General features: G+C 41.5%; 1 protein-coding gene across 2 annotated transcripts in view; it reads left to right on the top strand.

Annotated features, from left to right (window-relative positions):
* Nucleotides 1–20,253, top strand: part of snx17 (sorting nexin 17) — a 95,149-nt gene that overhangs the window by 39,228 nt on the left and 35,668 nt on the right. For both annotated transcript variants that reach the window (XM_038799465.1, XM_038799464.1), the window contains exons 3-7: nucleotides 1,103–1,220; nucleotides 3,377–3,441; nucleotides 4,447–4,557; nucleotides 9,802–9,892; nucleotides 11,179–11,266. In XM_038799465.1, the coding sequence (XP_038655393.1) occupies nucleotides 1,103–1,220; nucleotides 3,377–3,441; nucleotides 4,447–4,557; nucleotides 9,802–9,892; nucleotides 11,179–11,266 (473 nt within the window). The remainder of the gene's footprint in view (nucleotides 1–1,102; nucleotides 1,221–3,376; nucleotides 3,442–4,446; nucleotides 4,558–9,801; nucleotides 9,893–11,178; nucleotides 11,267–20,253) is intronic.

Here is a 20,253-nt window from a genome sequence, read left to right as displayed (position 1 = left end):
TCAATAAACTTGATTGAACTAAATTCAAGGTCTGGAGTATCTTTCTGATCCAAGCTGCATCCATTTGCAGCCAGTGTTAGACCAGTGTACCAAACACGGCACACTCAATTCAATAGGCTAATCCCGCTTTTCCCCATTTCTTTTGATTCAGTTCGCCCTAAGTGCTATATCTAACTCCTTCTTGAAAACATACAATGTTATGTTTTCTCAACTACTTCCTGTGGTAATGAATTCCACAGGTACACCACTCTGGGTGAAGAAATTTCCTTATCCATGTCCTGAATAGTCTACCCCGTATTCTCAGCATGTGACCCCTGGTTCTGGGCACACCCACCATCAGGAACATCTTTCTTGCATCTACACTGTCTAGTCTGTCTCCCCCACACCCCCTCATTCTTCTGAACTCCAGCAAATACAGTCCTACGGTCAGTCCCTCATCCAGGAATCTGTCAGGTGCAGACACGATGGGCCGAGTCTGCACTGCAGGGATAAAAAGGGGTGGCACAGTGGGTAGCACTGCTGCCTCACAACGCCCGAAACCCAGATTCAATTCCAGCCTTGGGTCACTGTGTGGACTTTGTGCGTTTTCCCAATGTCTGCGTGGGTTTCCTCTGGGTGCTCAGGTTTCCTCCCACAGTCCAAATATGTGCTGAAATGTTGACTTTCTCTCCACTGATGCTGTGTAACTTGATTATTTTCTAGCATTTGTTTCTGTTGTGTATTTTGGTTTATGACTGCACTTATAGTTGCATGTGGGCCTAAACTGTAGAATTCCCTCCCTAATCCCCCTCAACTCGCTACCTCTCTTCCCTCACTTAAGATGCTCCTTAAAACTTATCCCTTTGATGAAGCTTTTGGCCATTTGTCCAATTATTGCCGTGTGTGACTCTAATTTTGATATACAGTGTGTTGGGATGTTTTATTACATTAAAGATACTATATAAATATCTGTTGCTAATCTGACACTTTCAGACCAGTAATGAGAAAGCAAAGCTTCTGCTGAGATGATCAGAACCAACATGATACAATTCTGCACAGAAATATTTTTTAAAGCTTCTATTTTCGATTAGTTCTGCATCTTACGTATGATTCTGTATTTCAGCTGCGAAAGGAATATGGGACCCATGTACTTCCTCACTTTCCTCCTAAAAAGTTTTTCACGCTAACGGCTGCAGAGGTAGAACAACGTAGAGAACAATTAGAGAAGTACATTCAGAGTGGTAAGAGCATAATGTGTTCCTTTTTATTCTGAAATTCAAATCAGATCTGTGACCTGATATTTGGATTGCTGGTGCTGAAGTAATTTAAATGTCTTTTAACCTAGTTTTAAAGTAATGTAAATTATTATGTATAATTCTGAAAGATATATATTTTTTAAATCCAATTAAGGGGCAATTTAGTGTGGCCAATCCACCTACTCTGCACATCTTTGAGGTGTGGGGGGTAAGACCTACACAGATATTGATGTGCAAACTCCACACGGACAGTGACACAGGACCGGGATTGAAAAATAGTAGTTTAACTCCACACGGACAATGACGTGGGGCAAGGATCGAAAAATGTCGTTAACTGCTTCAAGTTTGTTCCTGATTTAGAGATGCAGTTTACATCTTTTTCCCCCCCGAAAGTATGATGTGGAATGTCCCTTTCTTTTCTTTTGACCTTTTTAACTTTAGTTGCAATATGTTTTGAAGATAATATTTTTGACACAAGTTCCTCTTTTGACCCATTTGATTTTCACACATTTATTTTATTCCCCCCACTCCCATTTTAATTGGTAGGTGATAAACCTTGTATTGAATCTTGCTGTTTTGTTAACATGATGCTTAGAGTTAAGTTCACACTGGGCGGCATGGTAGCACAGTGGTTAGCCCTGTTGTTTCACAGCTCCAGAGTCCCAGGTTCAATTCCTGGCTTGGGTCACTGTCTGTGTGGAGTCTGCACGTTCTCCCCGTGTCTGCATGGGTTTCCTCCCACAGCCCAAAGATGTGCAGGTTAGGTGGATTGGCCATGCCCAATTGTCCTTGGTGTCCAAAAAAGGTTAGGTGAGGTTAATGGGTTACAGGGGTAGGATGATGGTGTAGTCTTAAGTAGAGTGCTCTTTCCAAGGGCTGGTGCATACTCGATGGGCCGAATGACCTCCTTCTACACTAAATTCTATGATCCCTGTAACTTGATGTTCTGTAGATATGTTCTAAATATCATTAAGCATGTGTATGCTGTAAAAGCAGATGAAATGAGTATCCATGTCACTTTAAACCGTACCATTTTAGTGAATACAAGAGTTAGAAACTGGAGCTGTGGAATGACATTACTCCGCATTTGCTTCTGCCATGACAATAACTGATCAGTTGTTTGGACAACGTTTAAATCTAACTTTTAACATTATGCTGAAGATTCTGAGTTGCCAGTTCTTTGCTTTTCTTCTTTTCTCAGCCCCTTCCTCCTCCAACTGAGGGGATTGTGATTAAGATATTTCAATGATTTTCCTAGATTTTTGACAGAGGTACAGAAGAGTAGCAGAGTTTTGCAGCTACATTGCTTTGGAAGATTCAAAATTGAACAGTCAGTTGCAGTGGAGTACTTAATCATGCTCTGTTCAGTGGGCCAACTACCTGTCTTTGGCGAGTCTAGTAGTTTAAAAAAAAAAATTTAGAGTAGTCAATTATTTATTTTCCCAATTAAGGGGCAATTTAGTGTGGCCAATCCACCTAACCTGCACATCTTTGCGTTGTGGGGCCGAAACCCACGCAGGCCCGGGGAATGTGTAAATTCCACACACAGTGACCCGGGGCCGGATTCGAACCCGTTCCTCAGTGCCATAGCCAGCAGTGCTAACCCCTGTGCCACCGAGCCACCAGTAACCTTAATGGTTGAATATGCATTCATTTCCAGCCTTGTTTCTAACCAATGGTTTTGTTTTGCTGCATCAGATCCTTTTGCAGCTTCCACATTCCTTTTTTTAAAATAAATTTAAGAGTACCCAATTCATTTTTTCCAGTTGTGGGACAATTTAGCGTGGCCAATCCACCTAGCCTGCACATCTTTGGGTTGTGGGGGTGAAACCCACGCAAACACTGGGAGAATGTACAAACTCCACACGGACAGTGACCCAGAGCTGGGATCGAACCTGGCGCTGTGAGGCAACAGGGATAACCCATTGCGCCACTGTGCTGCCCTACAGCTTCCACATTCCTTAATGAATGACTGATATTTATTTAAATTTAGGATCAGCTCGCCTCCAGCTAAACTAGTCATCAGATAACTTTCAGAGATTTCTTGAAACTTAGAGCCTGTGTGTTTACATGTATTATTTAATTTTCCTGTATTCGCATCAAAAAAGTGTTGTTAAATCTAATTCTTGTCTTTAAATTAGTACGTCAAGATTGCTTGCTGGGTGGCAGTGAGGCATTCAACAGCTTTCTGAGAAAAGCGCAACAGGTATGTTGATATTGATAATGACCTTTGCTGAATTGGTAGCACTCTTCCTGTGGCTGTGAATTTACAACTGACTTCATGGTGTAGCTATATAATCTAGACTGGCAGTCCAGTGCAGTATTAAAGGAATGAGAACATAGTCCTGGGAAACTCTGGTCTGACAGCATTTGTGGGGAGAGAAAGAGCTAACCTTTTGAGTCAGATATGACTTCTTCGAAACTGGAATTAACATTAAAGAAATGTTCCCTAGGGGTGTGATATTAAACTGCAGTCATGTGCTGTTCAAATGGGCTTTCAGAACGTTACCACAGTACTTTAAACAGATGCAAAAAATCTTCCCATTTTGTTTTGGCAAATGTTCTCTGCTCAGATGACATTAACAAAACGATTAATTTATCTTTCATGTTGGCCATCATAAAATGTTTCTGTATTTTGCAAGATCAATACATGTAAAGATGATAATTTTAGCCACCTTGGTTAATCCAGTCAGAATAGCAAGTCATCCGATTGCAGTGTGCAATTGTTTTTTAAATAATTTGAGAGATTTATTGCCTTCTGTTTTATCTGGAAGTCCAGATATTGTCTGAAACTTGCATTTTATTTATTTACTTCTCTGCAAAATAGTACTGCCAGTAATGAATGTGTGGCACTTACAAAACGAAACAGCATCGTAAAACTTGCATTATTTTCACCCGTGCAATTTTCCAGACAAAAGTATTTTCATCTTCAGGTGCTCTGTGAAGCAAAATCCAATATAGTACCATTATTTTCTGACATCAACATATAAAATTTAAAACTTTTATTATTCCACAAAATGTTTAGCTAAACCTTTGCAATCTATAATAAACCGTGCACTGGTTTGGTTGCATCATCTAACTATTTCTATTGCTTTGAGATGGCAGAATTGGTCATTAATATCAACAACCGAGTTAGTTTATATTTAGAAATTTATAGTGGTTACAGAAATTATACATGTTATTATGTTCTTCTAACTTTCTGGGATCTTAGGAAACTCAGCAGATTCCTACGCAAGAGGTACAGCTTGATGTCTACTTGTCCAATGGACAGAAAATAAAAGTCAATATTTTCAGCTCCGACCAGACAGAAGATGTCCTAGAGGTAAACAAAAACTACTAATTATGTTATGGAATTATGAGTCATTTGAGCAAATAAACTTGGATCTTGTCCACATATTGAAGCTAATAGTCAAGTGTAAAAATGTTCAGTCTGTTTGGCAAGAGGCATGCGGCTGGGCTCGCTGAAAGAATTGGCAATTTTAAGCAATTTATTCATCCGTGCTTCAGTTTTATAAATTTGGAACTAATGAGCATTTCTGTGGTTTCCCAAACAGTTGAATATTGTAAATCTGTTAAAATTCAAGTTTATTTACTGCATTGGACTAACATTGCTGTGATAAGTGTTAACTTATTAAAATGCTGATATGGTGGCGACTAGTTTTCCTGAAACACCATTGTTCTTTCATTTTTTGGAAAAAAATAGCATATTTTTAATCTTAGAAGATTAAACTGAGAATTAGCTTTTGGAAACCAAGTTGCACTCAATTATGCAAAATTCGCTGCTATTAATAATAGAATCAAATATAGAACTCATATTTTGGTCCTAATATTTTGAAACTTAATTCTTTATCGGATTCATGACAGTGCAACTTACGACTTAATGCAATTTATGATAGAAGAAGAATAACGTTGAGTCTTCAAAACCTCTTCTACACCAAGCAGAGTGAAATTGAGTTCTAAATGCCGGAGTGTGGTAACCAGGTGATTTTCACAGTAACTTCATTGCAGTGTTAATGCAGTTAATTAGTGGGACACTAATAAAGATTATTATTATTAAATCATTGGATGTAGTTTATAGAATATTCCATTCTATTTTTTTATTCAAAACTTAATAAGTGTATACTGGATCACCAACATTCTATACTGTAATTAGCACAGAACATTCCTGTAATGAACACAAGGTAAATGCAAAAGGAGTCCATAGATCCAATCACGATCCATCCTCTCAAGCTCTTGCATCACCCCCAAAAAAAACTACCATCAACCTGATATAAGGTTTCACCTCCACTACCCTACCTATGCGTTTGACGTGATGGCACTGTTGATGCCTTTTTCCATCACTTGCAAATGATTGAGAGGATGTTGATAGATGATCTTTATTATTATCACAAGTAGGCTTATATTAATTAGCCAGAGTGAATTTGTCTTTTTGGTTAATGGGACATACCCAAACAGTTTGCCACATTATTAGGCAGATGCTAGTGTGATAGTAGTTTGTAAATCTTGGTTGTGGGACTGGCTAATTCTAGTATGCGGGCCTTGAGGGCTACAGTCAAAATGGCAACATAGCCTTTTAGGGCTGTTTGCGCACACAGTGCCCCAGATCAGTTGAACAGTTTTTCAAGATTATGCCTTCAGGATGAGACCACTGTTTGTCACTTTACTGTCCCAGTATGACTGGTGAGCACCAGGCTAAATAATATGATGGCCCTTGTGCATTTGGTGGGTGGAAGGATATACTTTATGCTGGGGTGATGGTTCCTTTAAGAGCTAGGTGCCTGGGTTACCTGGCTTCCAGTAACTGATGACATTACCAAGTTGCCTTGGAGATCAACAATAGAATAGCAAAGGGTCAACAGGAGTGAATTATAGGGGAGAGTAAATTGTGGGTATGGCTCTGACCTTGAGCATGGCTTTAGGCTGCCCGCAGCAAGCTTGTTCTGAAGTAGCTTACAAGCAGAGTTCACTTGAAATTCCATTGTATTGTACAAGGTTTTAAAACTATAGTTAATTGAAAAGTTCTTAACAGTAAACTGAAGGGCAGCACGGTAGCACAAATGGATAGCACTGTGGCTTCACAGCGCCAGGGTCCGGGTTCGATTCCCCCGGGTCACTGTCTGTGCGGAATCTGCACGTTCTCCCCGTGTCTGCATGAGTTTCCTCCGGGTGCTCCGGTTTCCTCCCACAGTCCAAGAATGTGCAGGTTAGGTGGATTGGCCATGATAAATTGCTCTTTGTGACCAAAAAGGTTAGGAGGGGTTATTGGGTTACGGGGATAGGGTGGAAGTGAGGACTTAAGTGGGTTGGTGCACACTCGATGGGCAGAATGGCCTCCTGTACTGTATGTTCTATGAACTTCTTGGATAGCCAACTTGAGAAGAGAGAGACCTTTAGATACAACACTCCAGAATTAAAGAATACTCGGATCGGGGAATTCTGACCCAGATGGATACTGTTAAAACACTATTGACGGTTGTCTACAACTGGTGGGACGGTTGGAGGCGATTTGAAGGGACAACCTTGCTAGAAGTAAGCAGAAGGTCCAAGAAGTCTCAGCCTGAAAGCAAATTCATGAAACCATATTCTGACGAATGGGTTAATCTTCCAATTTCTGATAAGTATCTGACTTTAACTAATTGGAGGTGCAAGTCAAATGGGTGTAGAAAAAAGGTTGAGTTAGGAAGATCAGTTTTGAGTACTGTTTTGGGCCTGGGTTTAGAGAACCCCAAACTGTATCATGGAGTTCACCTGACCCACAACCTTTAATAGATTGTGGTTATGGGGAGCACAAGGGCCTACTTTACAGGCGTGATGCAATAGAGATCTGAAGTACTTTTAAAGCAAAACCATGTTTATTTATGAATCCAGTTAACACTTTATAAATTCAATAATCCCCACAGATACAATATTCTATAAGTAACCCTTCATAACTTCCCTAACAACATCCATAAGACCAAATGACCCTTTTTACGGAAAGACAGCAGGTTTAAATTCTCAACAGAAACAGGTATTTGAAATCCTCAGATGATCTGGAGACAGTCTTTAGATTGAGAGAGAGATCCTTATCCAGCTGCTTGCTTTGTCCGCAGCTATCCAGCTCTAAAAGCGAAACTAAAACACACTAGCTGCCTGCTCAAAAACGGAAGTGAAAGACAGCCAGCCCAGCTCCACCCACGCTTTGACATCACTGCAGCTATTTGATAAACACCCAGTTCTTAAAGGTACCCTCGCATGACAGTACAGATATCTGGGTTCATTGTACTTCTGTAACGAGATGTAACCCTACCAGGATATCATCATTCTGGGGTTACCATTGATGTGAAACCGAACAGGACTAGCCATATAGAAATTAAGGCTACAGAGGCCAGGGGTCCTGCGGTGTGTAATTTCCCTCCTGACTCACACACCTCTTCCACCATCTACAAGCCACAAGTCAGCAGTGTCATAGAATACTCTCCACTTTCCTGGATGAGTACAACTCCAACAGCACTCAAAGCTTGACTCCATCCAGGATGAAGCAGGCCGCTTCCACAAAGATTCACTTTTGTCCACCACTGACTAACAGTGGCAGCAGTGTACACGATCGACAAGATGCTCTGCAGAAATTCACCAAGGCTCCTGAAGCAGCAACTTCCTAACCCATGACTGCTTTCATTTAGAATGACCAGGGCAGCAGACACATGGGAATCTGCACCTGAAAGTTCCTCTCCAAGCCACTCACCATCCTGACTTGGAAATATATGACCATTCCTTCACTGTCACTGGGTCAAAATCCTGGAACTACCTGCCTAACAACACTATGGGTTTACCTACACCCCATGGACTGCAGCGGTTCAAGAAGGCAGCTCACCACCTTCCTGAGGACAATAAGGGATGGGCAATCAACGCTGGCCGAGCTAGCGATGCCCACATCCCTTAACACATCAGTTAAGAACTGACTGATGGAATGTAGTTATTAATATTCATGTTTTTTATTTTTTAGGGAGTAAAATTATTTTGTTTTAAACTGTGTATCTTTTGGCGTCATTCTTTTAGTAAATATCTTGGTTTTCAGATTCTAAAAAAGTGAAGACTTTACAGATCTCTACCGAGATCATAACGGTAGGTAATTCTCAGGTTGGTTTCCTCACCACCAATGCTAGCCAGCCTCTCTACTATCTTGGTCAGTGGCTACTGAGCCAGTCTTAGGAGTGCAAGTTGTAATCTTTCACCAAATAGAGTTCAACATGGATTAGTACTGATTGTTTGCCCCGTCGTCATAAGATCTAATGAACTTTGGAATCCGTGTGGACAACGCCCACCTGTACTGGACGTTTTATTCCTGGAATGTGCTTGTCACTGGCAAAGCTATCATTTGTTCATCCCTAATTGCCTTTTGAGGAGGTGATGAATTTGTCCAATAGAACAGAGGCATTTAGAGATGGTGGTGGAGGAGTTGAAGATGCTGGATCAAAGATGAGATTCCATGAGAACAATTCTGGTAGGCTGCAGCATCCCAAAGAGATTGTGGGTGATGCTATTTGCATAACTTGGCCACAATGTAACAGTTTTTCTTTAAAATAATAGGACTGCTGATTGAAGAGTGACGTGCATAATTCCAGATTGGAATATCAGGTCGGAAGAGAAATGCAAAACGTTAAAAGAATAGAAAGCTTGTGATTTTGTTCAGTTGAACATATCTTTCTGAACGGTAAATTAGGAAAATAGGACATTGGAAAGAGATATTTAACTGAAATTTAAACAATGTATGTAGTCTTCCTTCCCTTAATGCTCCCTTCCTTGAAGTTACTTTTTTTTCCATGTTTTAAACAACTAGTGTAACTCGGCTTCTTGCCAAATTCTCTAGCAAATCCTCCTTTTTGTCTCCTTTTCTCTAATTCCTTTTGCATCTGAACAGATATTTTCTATACATATTTGTTGCTGTAATTGTACAAGTAGGACAGTCAATTTATCAGTGTCATCTGTAGGTGGTGCTGTCAGCATAACTTGGCCTGAGCCGAAAAATGTTGACAAATCAAAAAATGAGATATACAGGATATTTATAATCCAAAAAGCAAGATGCATGACTATGAAAATTTAAGATTAGTCAACATAGTCACTTAAAAGACATTCATGCCAGTTGTGGTTGAGCAGGACCTGCAGAAAGACAGGTCAACAAGTTCCTAATTCACCAATTTTAAATTTTATTGGGCGTCAGATTATCTTCCACTGCCTAGACCCAAAGTTTGTTGATTCATCAGCACCCAATTGGGATGCAGACGATTGCATTTCTGCACAAAGACAAATAAACAAACTAACCAAGTGTTGAATTAAAAAGTGCTGATTGACAGATGTTCTCCTTCTCCCCTCCTATTTCCCTCTGCACACCTCCCCTTTGCTCCCTGACCAAAGGGAGAACTTGTAAAATAGCTTTTCACAAGTACAAATTTTAATTGCCTGCCTGCTTTCCCCATTACTGAGTTGATAGTTACATTCTCTTTTAAGCTATCCCTGGAATCTTGCCTGTATCCTGAATTAATTTTTAAAATATTTTAGAAATATTTTGACATTTTATTTCTTGTTAAAGGCAGTTGCAGCAAAATTGGACCTTCCTGATGAGCTGGTTGGATACTTCAGCCTTTTCCTTATCCGAGAAGGAAGTGATGATAGTTGTTCTTGTAAGTTTGTGGATTAAATTCCCAGCCTCATTTATATCCACACATTCCTCTCTTCAATTAAATCTTGAAAAAAGTAAGCTGTCAACATAAACATGTGTGTATTTAATTGGAAAATTTTAATTGGTCCTGATTGACGATCCGTTTCGATTAGAGAAAGTTGAAAACGAATTGGAGCAGCAACGTGCTAATTGGTAGAAATGTTGGTCATGGACCAAATGTTGTCTTTTTTCAATCTCTATCTCTTCCCTGTTGTCATAATAAAAGCAAAGTACCATATCAGAAACTAAGCGTTTGGCAAGAAGCAAAGCCATATTGGACTCCCTTTCTCTCTCCACAGATGTTGCCAGACCTACTGAGTATTTCCAACACTTTCAATTTTTATTATAAAAATCACCATTCTTGCTGTTAATAATCATCCATCCTGGGGATGAATTAGAAAAATAACACATGACAGTAGGGACATTCTCCCCATAATCAGAAAGTGCTCGGAAAGTTTTGTTTTTAAATTCATCTGGTTGGAAAATTATTTTGGAACACATAAGTACATTTAGTAGAACTACTTCCCTAAGTAATTAACTGAATGACTTAGCTGATACAGTAGTTAACACTTTGTCTTTACTGCTTCCCAGATCCAATTCAGATTGCAGAATGTAGTCTTTTTTTCCTGCCAGCTGTAAAGGTTCTCCATTAAATTATTTTGAGAAGAGTAGTTTGGTTTAAATACAGGCACTCCGCATAAAATAGCACTCAGATTGGCAGAGTTGGGCATGTCAACAGTGCTGTAGAAAAGGGGAAATATTCAGCACACTGATGTATTGGTTGGATGTTCTTGTGGATCAAAGTTTCCTCTACTTAAGCAGAGTAGAAAAGGTGTTCCATTCTCTATCATGTATTTTAAATGCAAAAAAAGTATTCAATTAGCCTTCCAGAAACATACCCAAATTTGTTTTTTTTAAATAGCTTTTTCACTTAACTAATTTCATATTTGAAATGCCTCCACTCTGCTTCTGTAGCTTGAATTGAGAGCATCTATCTAGTGCATCAATGTGAATGCACTGCCTGCATCTTTTAATCTGTTCTTCATCACTTTTTCAATCTGACAGAATGTGTAAAAGACCAGACTAAGTGGTACCTCGGGTGATAAGAGTAGCCGAGTGTAAGATAAAATAATTTAAACACAGTCAGAAACTGAACAGATACTACAAACTCCATCAGTATTTACTTTTTCTATTTATAGAAATTTTGAGCACAAACATCAATTTTATGAAATTCTTGTTATTCCTCAGTTGTACGAAAGCTGCAGGAGTTTGAGCTGCCCTATATTTCAGTCACAAGCTTGAAAAACACTGAATACAGAATTGTGCTCCGAAAGAGGTAATAAATGAAGATAATTTTGCATTTTAAATTCTTTCTTAAAAGGATAAGTGACCTAATTTATAAAGATGCTTTTTTCAGTATTCTAAATTTTTCGGTAAATTATTGCTTTCAGTGTGAATTTTGTTCTGCTATGAATTTAAAATGTAATTGCAATGGTTTTCACTTTTTTAGTTAAACCATGAAAGCAGTGATTATCTCTACATTTATATGCCTGTTGAAAAATTACAGAATAAATGCACTGAATCAGGTGAAGAATGCAGTGTAACCCTTACCCGGTCATTTATGATACTGGATACTATTGCTATCACTAAGGAGGTAGTGATGGGCAAGCTATCCTGGCCCTGATGGAATGTATCCCAGAGTGCTAAAAGAGATGGCTAGGGAAATTGCAAATGCACTAGTGATAATTTACCAAAATTCACGAGACTCTGGGGTGGTCCCGGGGGATTGGAAATTGGCAAACGTGACACCACTGTTTAAAAAAGGAGGTAGGCAGAAAGCGGGTAATTATAGGCCAGTGAGCTTAACTTCGGTAGAGGGAAGATGCTGGAATCGATCATCAAGGAAGAAATAGCAAGGCATCTGGATGGAAATTGTCCCATTGGGCAGACGCAGCATGGGTTCAGAAAGGACAGGTTGTGCTTAACTAATTTAGTGGAATTTTCTGAGGACATTACCAGTGTGGTAGATAATGGGGAGCCAATGGATGTGGTATATCTGAATTTCCAGCAAGCCTTTGACAAGGTGCCACACAAAAGGTTGCTGCATGAGATAAAGATGCATGGCATTAAGGATAAAGTAGTAGCATGGATAGAGGATTGGTTAATTAATAGAAAGCAAAGAGTGGGGATTAATGGGTGTTTCTCTGGTTGGCAATCAGTAGCTAGTGGTGTCCCACGGGGATCAGTGTGGGGCCCACAATTGTTCACAATTTACATAGATGATTTGGAGTTGGGGACCAAGTGCAATGTGTCCAAGTTTGCAGACGATACTAAGATGAGTGGTAAAGCAAAAAGTGAAGAGGATACCGGAAGTCTGCAGAGGGATTTGGATAGGTTAAGTGAATGGGCTAGGGCATATATGTCAAACTCAAGGCCCGCGGGCCAAATCCGGCCCGCGGTGGAATTATCTTTGGCCCGCGAGATAATATCTAATTACTTTTTTAAAAAATTTAGATTACCCAATTATTTTTTCCAATTAAGGGGCAATTTAGCGTGGCCAATCCACCTACTCTGCACATTTTTGGGTTGTGGGGGCGAAACCCACGCAGACACGGGGAGAATGTGCAAACTCCACATGGACAGTGACCCAGAGCCGGGATCGAACCTGGGACCTCAGCGCCGTGAGGCGGTTGTGCTAACCACTAGGCCACCGTGCTGCCCTAATAATATCTAATTACTATTAAAGCTGGCCCCAGCAATTGAAGCGCCTATGGCGTATGATATGGCTGATGCCGAGTTTATTCAGGTATAGTGTGAATCACAAATTGTTGGCCTGTGGAAAAATGTTTTCATTAGAAATTACTCTGGAAAAGCTCCAGATAAAGCGATAAGAAATAAATGCAACAAATTTTTTTATTTATTTAATATTTAATGTTGTTTTTATAGGCAATAACCTAAGCTTTATTAGTTCCAGGTTCAATAAGTTCATTTCAATAAGTTTTGCAAAAAAACTTGAACCAGTCCGGCCCTCGACTTGTCCCGATTTTTTAATTTTGGCCCACGGTGTATTTGAGTTTGACACCCCTGGGCTAGGGTCTGGCAGATGGAATACAATGTTGACAAATGAGGTTATCCATTTTGGTAGGAATAACAGCAAACGGGATTATTATTTAAACAATAATATATTAAAGCATGCTGCTGTGCAGAGAGCCTGGGTGTGCTAGTGCATGAGTAGCAAAAAGTTAGTTTACAGGTGCAACAGGTGATTAAGAAGGCAAATGGAATTTTGTCCTTCATTGCTAGAGGGATAGAGTTTAAGACTAGGGAGGTTATGCTGCAATTGTATAAAGTGTTAGTGAGGCCACACCTGGTGTATTGTGTTCAGTTTTGGTCTCCTTACATGAGAAAGGACGTACTGGCGCTGGAGGGTGTGCAGAGGAGAGTCACTAGGTTAATCCCAGAGCTGAAGGGGTTGGATTACGAGAGGTTGAGTAGACTGGGACTGTACTCATTGGAATTTAGAAGGATGAGGGGGGGATCTTATAGAAACATATAAAAGTATGAAGGGAATAGATAGGATAGATGCGGGCAGGTTTGTTTCCACTGGTGGGTGAAAGCAGAACTAGGGGGCGTAGCCTCAAAATAAGGGGAAGTAGTTTTAGGACTGAATTTAGGAGGAATTTCTTCACCCAAAGGGTTGTGAATCTATGGAATTCCTTGCCCAGTGAAGCAGTTGAGGCTCCTTCATGAAATGTTCTTAAGATAAAGGTAGTTTTTTGAAGAATAAAGGGAATAAGGGTTATGGTGTTCGGGCTGGAAAGTGAAGCTGAGTGCACAAAAGATCAGCCATGATCTCATTGAATGGCGAAGCAGGCTCGAGTGGCCAGATGGCATACTCCTGCTCCTAGTTCTTATGTTCTTTTTAAAAGCAAATTACTGCAGATGCTGGAATCTGAAACGAAAGAGAAAATGCTGGAAAATTTCAGATTTTGAGGGGGGGGGGATGGGGGGGAATTAAATATATATTAAGAAAGAAAGAAATGGTAAGAGAGAGTTAAAATGAAATGGAATGAAAACAAATGGGTCGAGGTGGGGTAGAGCTGATCCATCTGAAGTTGTTGAATTCGATGTTCAGGCCGGAAGGCTGTAACATGCCTAACCGGAAGATGAGCTGTTGTTCCTCCAGTTTGAATTGAGCTTCATTGAAAGTAATCCCTTCCTCCCCACCCCCCTCCCCCAATCTTATCCACCTTTCCTTCACCTTTCTCCTCTTTGCTTCCCCTCCCCCCACATCTACAGTTCATCCTCTGATAATTTCCCTGCTGTCTGACCTTTCACATCTTTTGTTTTCTCTGGGGACTGCTATTAACACTCTTTCCCCTTGGTTTCTGTGGCCATTAGCACCCGGTTTCTGTGCCTTAGACTCCTCTTTCATTCTCACTCCACAGTATAAATATTTCCCACTTTCTTTGCCTGTTAGCTTTGACAAAGAGTTATCGGACTCGAAACGTTACCTCTTTTCTCTCCCTACAGATGCTGCCAGACCTGAGATTTTCCAGCATTTTCTATTTCGTTTTATGATACTGCGTGTTCTAATAGTCTGAACGTGAGGTTGCTGATATTGCATTTTAAAGAACGTGTTTCAGACATTTAATGTGAATCCATACTTTTGGACTCTTTGATAGAATAAAAAGTCATCACTTTCTGAAAACGGTGCAACTTTGTAAATGGTTTTAAAAATTCATTCCTGAGATTATTATAGAATTTACAGTGCAGAAGGAGGCCATTCGGCCCATCGAGTCTGCACCGGCTCTTGGAAAGAGCACCCTACCTAAGGTCAACACCTCCACCCTATCCCCATAACCCAGTAACCCCACCCAATACTATGGGCAATTTTGGACACTAAGGGCAATTTATCATGGCCAATCCACCTAACCTGCACATCTTTTGGACTGTGGGAGGAAACCGGAGCACCCGGAGGAAACCCACGCACACATGGGGAGGATGTGCAGACTCCGCACAGACAGTGACCCAAGCTGGAATCGAACCTGGGACCCTGGAGCTGTGAAGCAATTGTGCTATCCACAATGCTACCGTGGAGATGTGGGGGTCGAGGCCAGCATTTATTGTCCATCCATAATTGCCCTTGGAAAGGTGGTGGTGAGTAGCTAACTTGAACATGTGATGTTGGTACACCCAGTGCTGTAAGGAACAGAGTTCCAGAATTTCAACACAGCAACAATGAAGGAATGGTGGAGCTGCCACCATGCTAAATCGGATAGATTTCGAACAGATCTAACAATTCTAGACTGGGCATTCATGAGGTGCTGTGGGCCATCTGCAGCAGCAGAATTGTACTCTGCCACAATCTGTAACCTCATATCTGTAATCCGGCATATCCCCGCTCTACCAAGCCGGGGATCAACTCTGGTTCAATGAAGAGTGCTGGCGGGCATGCCAGGAGCAAAACCAGGCTTACCTAAAAATGAGGTGTCAACTTAATGAAGCTACAACTCGGGATTACTTGCATGCCAAACAGCAAGTGATAGACAGAGCTAAGTGATTCCGTACCTAACAGATCAGATCTAAGTGCTACCACACCCAGTCATGCATGGTGGTGGGCAATTAAACAATTCACCGGAGGAGGAGGCTCCATAAATATCCCTGTTCCCAATGATTGGGGAACCCAGCACATCAATGTGAAAGATAAAAGAAGCCTTTGCAACAGTTTTCCACCAGAAGTGCTGAGTGGATAGACCATCGCAGCCTCCTCCTAGGGTCCCCAGTATCACAGGTGGCAGTTTTCAGTAAATTTGATTCACTCCATGAGATATCAAACAGCTGAAAGCGCTGGATACACAGTAGCCATGAAATCTTTATAAGGTGCTTGAAATCTGAAGAGGAGAGGGGTGTTGGGACAAAAAATATATTTTAAAAACATTTTAAAAGGGGGTCACGATAGTGGAGATAGTTCATAGTCTGAAGTTGTTGAACTCCATTTTGTGGCCAGAAGCTTGTAATGAAACCTACCGTTGCTGTTCCTGTAGTATGCGTTTTTCACTGGAACATTGCAGCAGCCCTAGAATGGGCATAAGAGCAAAATGGTGAGATGAATTGGCATGCAACAGGGATCAGGCTTGCAGAATGAGTGAAAATGTTCCACAAAGCAGTCAGCAGCCTGCATTTAGTTTCCCCAGTGTAGAGGAGATCACATTGGGAGCATTGAATACAGTGGACCAAATTGAAGGAGGTGTAATTAAAGCGCTGCTTCATCTGAAAGGAGCATTTACAACCTTGGACGGTGGGGGGGGGGGGGGGGGGGGCGAGGTAACATGGTTAGGTGTTGCACCTTCTATGGGAAAGGGAAGAGGAGTTGGGGGGGGGGGAGGGGGGGGGGGGGCGGTGTGAGGTGATGGTTAAGCTATTACGCCCAGTTCAGGTCACCACATTTCAGGAACGATGTGAGGGTCCTTAAGAGAATTCAGAGGAAATTTACTAGAATAGTTCATGGATGAGGTATTTTAGCTAGAACACTAGGTTGGAGGAACTAGAGCTGTTCTCCTTGGGTCTTGTAAGTAAACAGGGGAAGTTATACTAAATTTTGTTGACCATAAGTAGACACAAAATAGGAAAATATAAAACCATTTTATATTTGAAGAAGTTGAGTTGACATCGTTTGGGCACAATGGAATTTGAGATGAAAGGGCAAAAGAGAATTTGAGATGAATAGGGAAAATATATCTCAGGAAATTTGTTTAGCTGAGTTGTGCTAGCTATTGGGTATGTCCTGAGACCAGATCTGTGTGGGGAGAAGGTGTGCAAATTGTGAATTTGAGGTAGCCATCAAGATTCAAGCCAGAAAATTTTGGTTTTTCAGAAAGCAGTTTGTTTCTGAACCTTCATTTTGGATTCCACATCTGAGTGCAAGTATTTGAGGAGTCATTTGGCATACATTTATTCATAGAATTTACAGTGCAGAAGAAGGCCATTCGGCCCATCGAATCTGCACTGGCCCTTGGAAAGAGCACTACTTAAGCCCACACCTCCACCAATCCCAGTAACCCCACCTAACCTTTTTGGACAAACCATGGCCAATCCACCTAACCTGTACATCTTTGGACTGTGGAAGGAAACCGGAGCACCCGGAGGAAACCCACACAGACTCTGGGAAACATTAAGACTCTGCACAGACAGTGACCCAAGCCGGGAATTGAACCCGGACCCTGGTTCTGTCAGGATTAAAGTATCAACGATTCTTTGCTTTGAATAATATTGCTGGATTTCATAGTTCAACAACTCTTAGTGAGTTGTTGCCAGGAAGGTTTGCTTGTATATTTTTGTAAGAAGTATTACAACACCAGGTTAAAGTCCAACAGGTTTGTTTCAAACAGGAGCTTTCGGAGCGCAGCTCCGTCCTCATGTGACCTCAGTTCACCTGAGGAAGGAGCTGGGCTCCGAAAGCTCGTGTTTAAAACAAACCTGTTGGACTTTAACCTGGTGTTGTAAGACTTCTTACTGTGCTCACCCCAGTCCAACACCGGCATCTCCACATCATGTATATTTTTAAACGAGGGTTTTTTTAGGGTTGTACTGTAAAACTTTAACTGTGTAGCTTTAATTTTTTAGGTTTTTTTAATCCGAAAGGTGTTACTGGAGTTCTATACATTGCTCTTTCTCCTCATTTTAAAAATAAAAAAAAGAATTATGATCAGTAAGACAAGCTTCCCTCTGGAATCTGGCTTGCTCAGCAAATAACATCTGCTGAGGCTGTAACAGGCTAGTGAACACATTTAATGTTTTGGACAAATGTGGGGGATATGAAGAACCTTTTTGCGCAGCAAGTGGTTATAATCTGAAATTTACTGGGTATTCGGGTAGTATAAACGGAGAAGATGACTGATTTCAAAAGGAAATCAAATATGCGCTTGATTGGATTGCTCTAAACAAAGTATACATGGACTATGAGCTGAATGGCTTCCTTCTTTGCTGCAATGTGTCTTGCGTTTCTTGTTGACTGGAGAAGCGACAGAGTAGCTCAGAACATGTGCTGAGTCACAGTGATATAGGAAAGCTTCATATTATAGCGATTATAGGAAGAAGTTTTAGTTGATTGCTCCAGCAAAAGGAATTGTTGATGAGGAAGTCAATGTTTGCATGAGTTTTCCTTCTGCTCAAGTATCTTTTCAAAATTTATCTAATGTCTGGAAGTGTTCATTTTTCAGTTGTAGGATGACTTCCTTATAATGCGCTACATTGACATGAGCTTTTAAACTAAAACAAAATAAAGTCTGGAAATAATCATGTTTGGCAGCATGTCTGGAGGGAGAAACAGTTAACATTTCAGATCTGTAACTTTCATCAGAACTACTTCTGATGTGAGGTTGCAGACCTGAAATATTAACACTTTTCCTGACCGATCCAAGAATTTCCAGCATTTTCTGTTTTAAATTCAGAATGACAGTATCCAGTATATTTGACATTTGTGACTTGGATTATTGCCTGATCATTATAGAAACTTGCAGAACAAGACCATTCAGCACATTGTGCTTCTGCTCACTTGCATTTAGCTTGGGAAGTTTTTTTGAAAATATTTTTAGTACATTTTTAACATTTTATACTTGAAACAGGGAACACAAAATAGGAAAAATAACGAAACCATCCCCCTCACAGTTCAACCGCTACACAAGAGACTCAAACCCCCCCCCCCCCCCCCCCCCCCCTCCCTAACAGTTGACGGTGACCAACTCTTTAAAGAATAAATGGGCACCATCTCTTATAAATAGCCCCCCTCAAGGTGAGCTTGACCTGCTCAAGGTACAGGAAATCCATCAATTCAACCAACGAGGCAAAGGCTAAAACATTGCCCCCTCTGCAGCTCCGGTGGGTCCGATATTCAAATATGGCCCTCGGGGCACTGGGCTCCAAGTCTATTTGCAAGACATGGTGCTAAAGAATGAGCCCCCAAATTTTCCCAACTTCGGGCAGGACCAGAACGTGTAGACATGGTTGGCCGAGCCCCTCCCACACCGCTCGCAAGTGTCTTCCACCCCCCTCTTGGTCTTAACCCCCTCGAGTGACACCGTGTCCTTGGCCAGATTCCTCCCATAGATCGCCGAAATGACTCCCCTTCCAATTCCTGCAACCCTGACCCCCTACACGAGCCTGCCTTCATCCTCATCTAAATTGCCTCCAGGTTCCTACACTGCACCTTCTCCGCATTCGCCACCTAATTATAGTATATCAGATTTGATAGTCAAACCCCTCAACTGTCGCCCTCTCTGAAGCACCGTTTTACGAATCGTAGCTACCTTCCCAGTCCACACACATGACAAAATCAACCATTCCACCCACATGAAAAATGCTTTCGGCAAGAAGACCAGTAAGCATTGGAATAAAAATAAATACTGTAGTAAAATATTAATCATTACTAATTGTATTTGGCCTGCCAATGATATAGGAAGGCTGCCTCCCACTCTACAAATCCACCATGACCCTACCCACCAGTAATGTAAAGTTCAATTTCTGGAGTCAGCCTGGCCCAATCGCCCCCCAACTCCTTTCCCAGCGGTGAAACCAAAAACCACTTTGGCCTTTGAATCCTGAAAACGCCCCAAATTGCTTAAGCAGTCCCATTATATGCGGGGACCAGATCCAAAATAGACAAAAGTTAATTGGCATACAAAGACACCCTCTGCTCCACATACCAACCCCACCCCCAGCTATCGCCCTCTACTCGTACGAAGAATGGCCAAGGGTTCGAATGCCAGCGCAAACAAGAGCAGGGGACATGGGACACCCCTGTCTTGTTCCCTGTACAGCTGAAAGTGTCCTGAGTTAATTTCATTCGGATAAGCACACGCTTTTGTATCCTTGCATAATAAATTGACCCACGCCATCGGCTTCAGCCCAATCTCAAACTGTTTCAACACCAACAAATAGCTCCACTCTACTAAATTAAAAGCCTCCACGTCCAGCCACTTCCTGCTTCCTCCCCCCCCCCCCCCCCCCCCCCCCCCCCCCCCCCCGGGCTTTCCGACAGGGAAAGCACCACATGTAGCCAGAGCTGCACAGAACAGGACAACAACCGACACTTTACAAGCCCTTACTGATCCTCCCCAACCACCTGCGGGCGTCACTCCGCCAGCCTAAGCAGCAACACTTTGGAAAGGATCTTGGCATCTACATTAGGCAGGGATATTGGCTGATAAGACACACACTCCACTGGGTCCTTGTCTTTCTTTAACAATAGCAAAATCGATGCTTGTCCCATTGTCTCTGGAAGTGTCCCCCTTGTTACCACGTCCTCTAACATCATCTTCTACT

The sequence above is a fragment of the Scyliorhinus canicula genome, chromosome 6 (genome assembly GCF_902713615.1).
Source record: "Scyliorhinus canicula chromosome 6, sScyCan1.1, whole genome shotgun sequence".
Lineage (NCBI taxonomy): Eukaryota > Metazoa > Chordata > Chondrichthyes > Carcharhiniformes > Scyliorhinidae > Scyliorhinus > Scyliorhinus canicula.
This window is presented reverse-complemented; position numbering and strand designations above follow the sequence as displayed.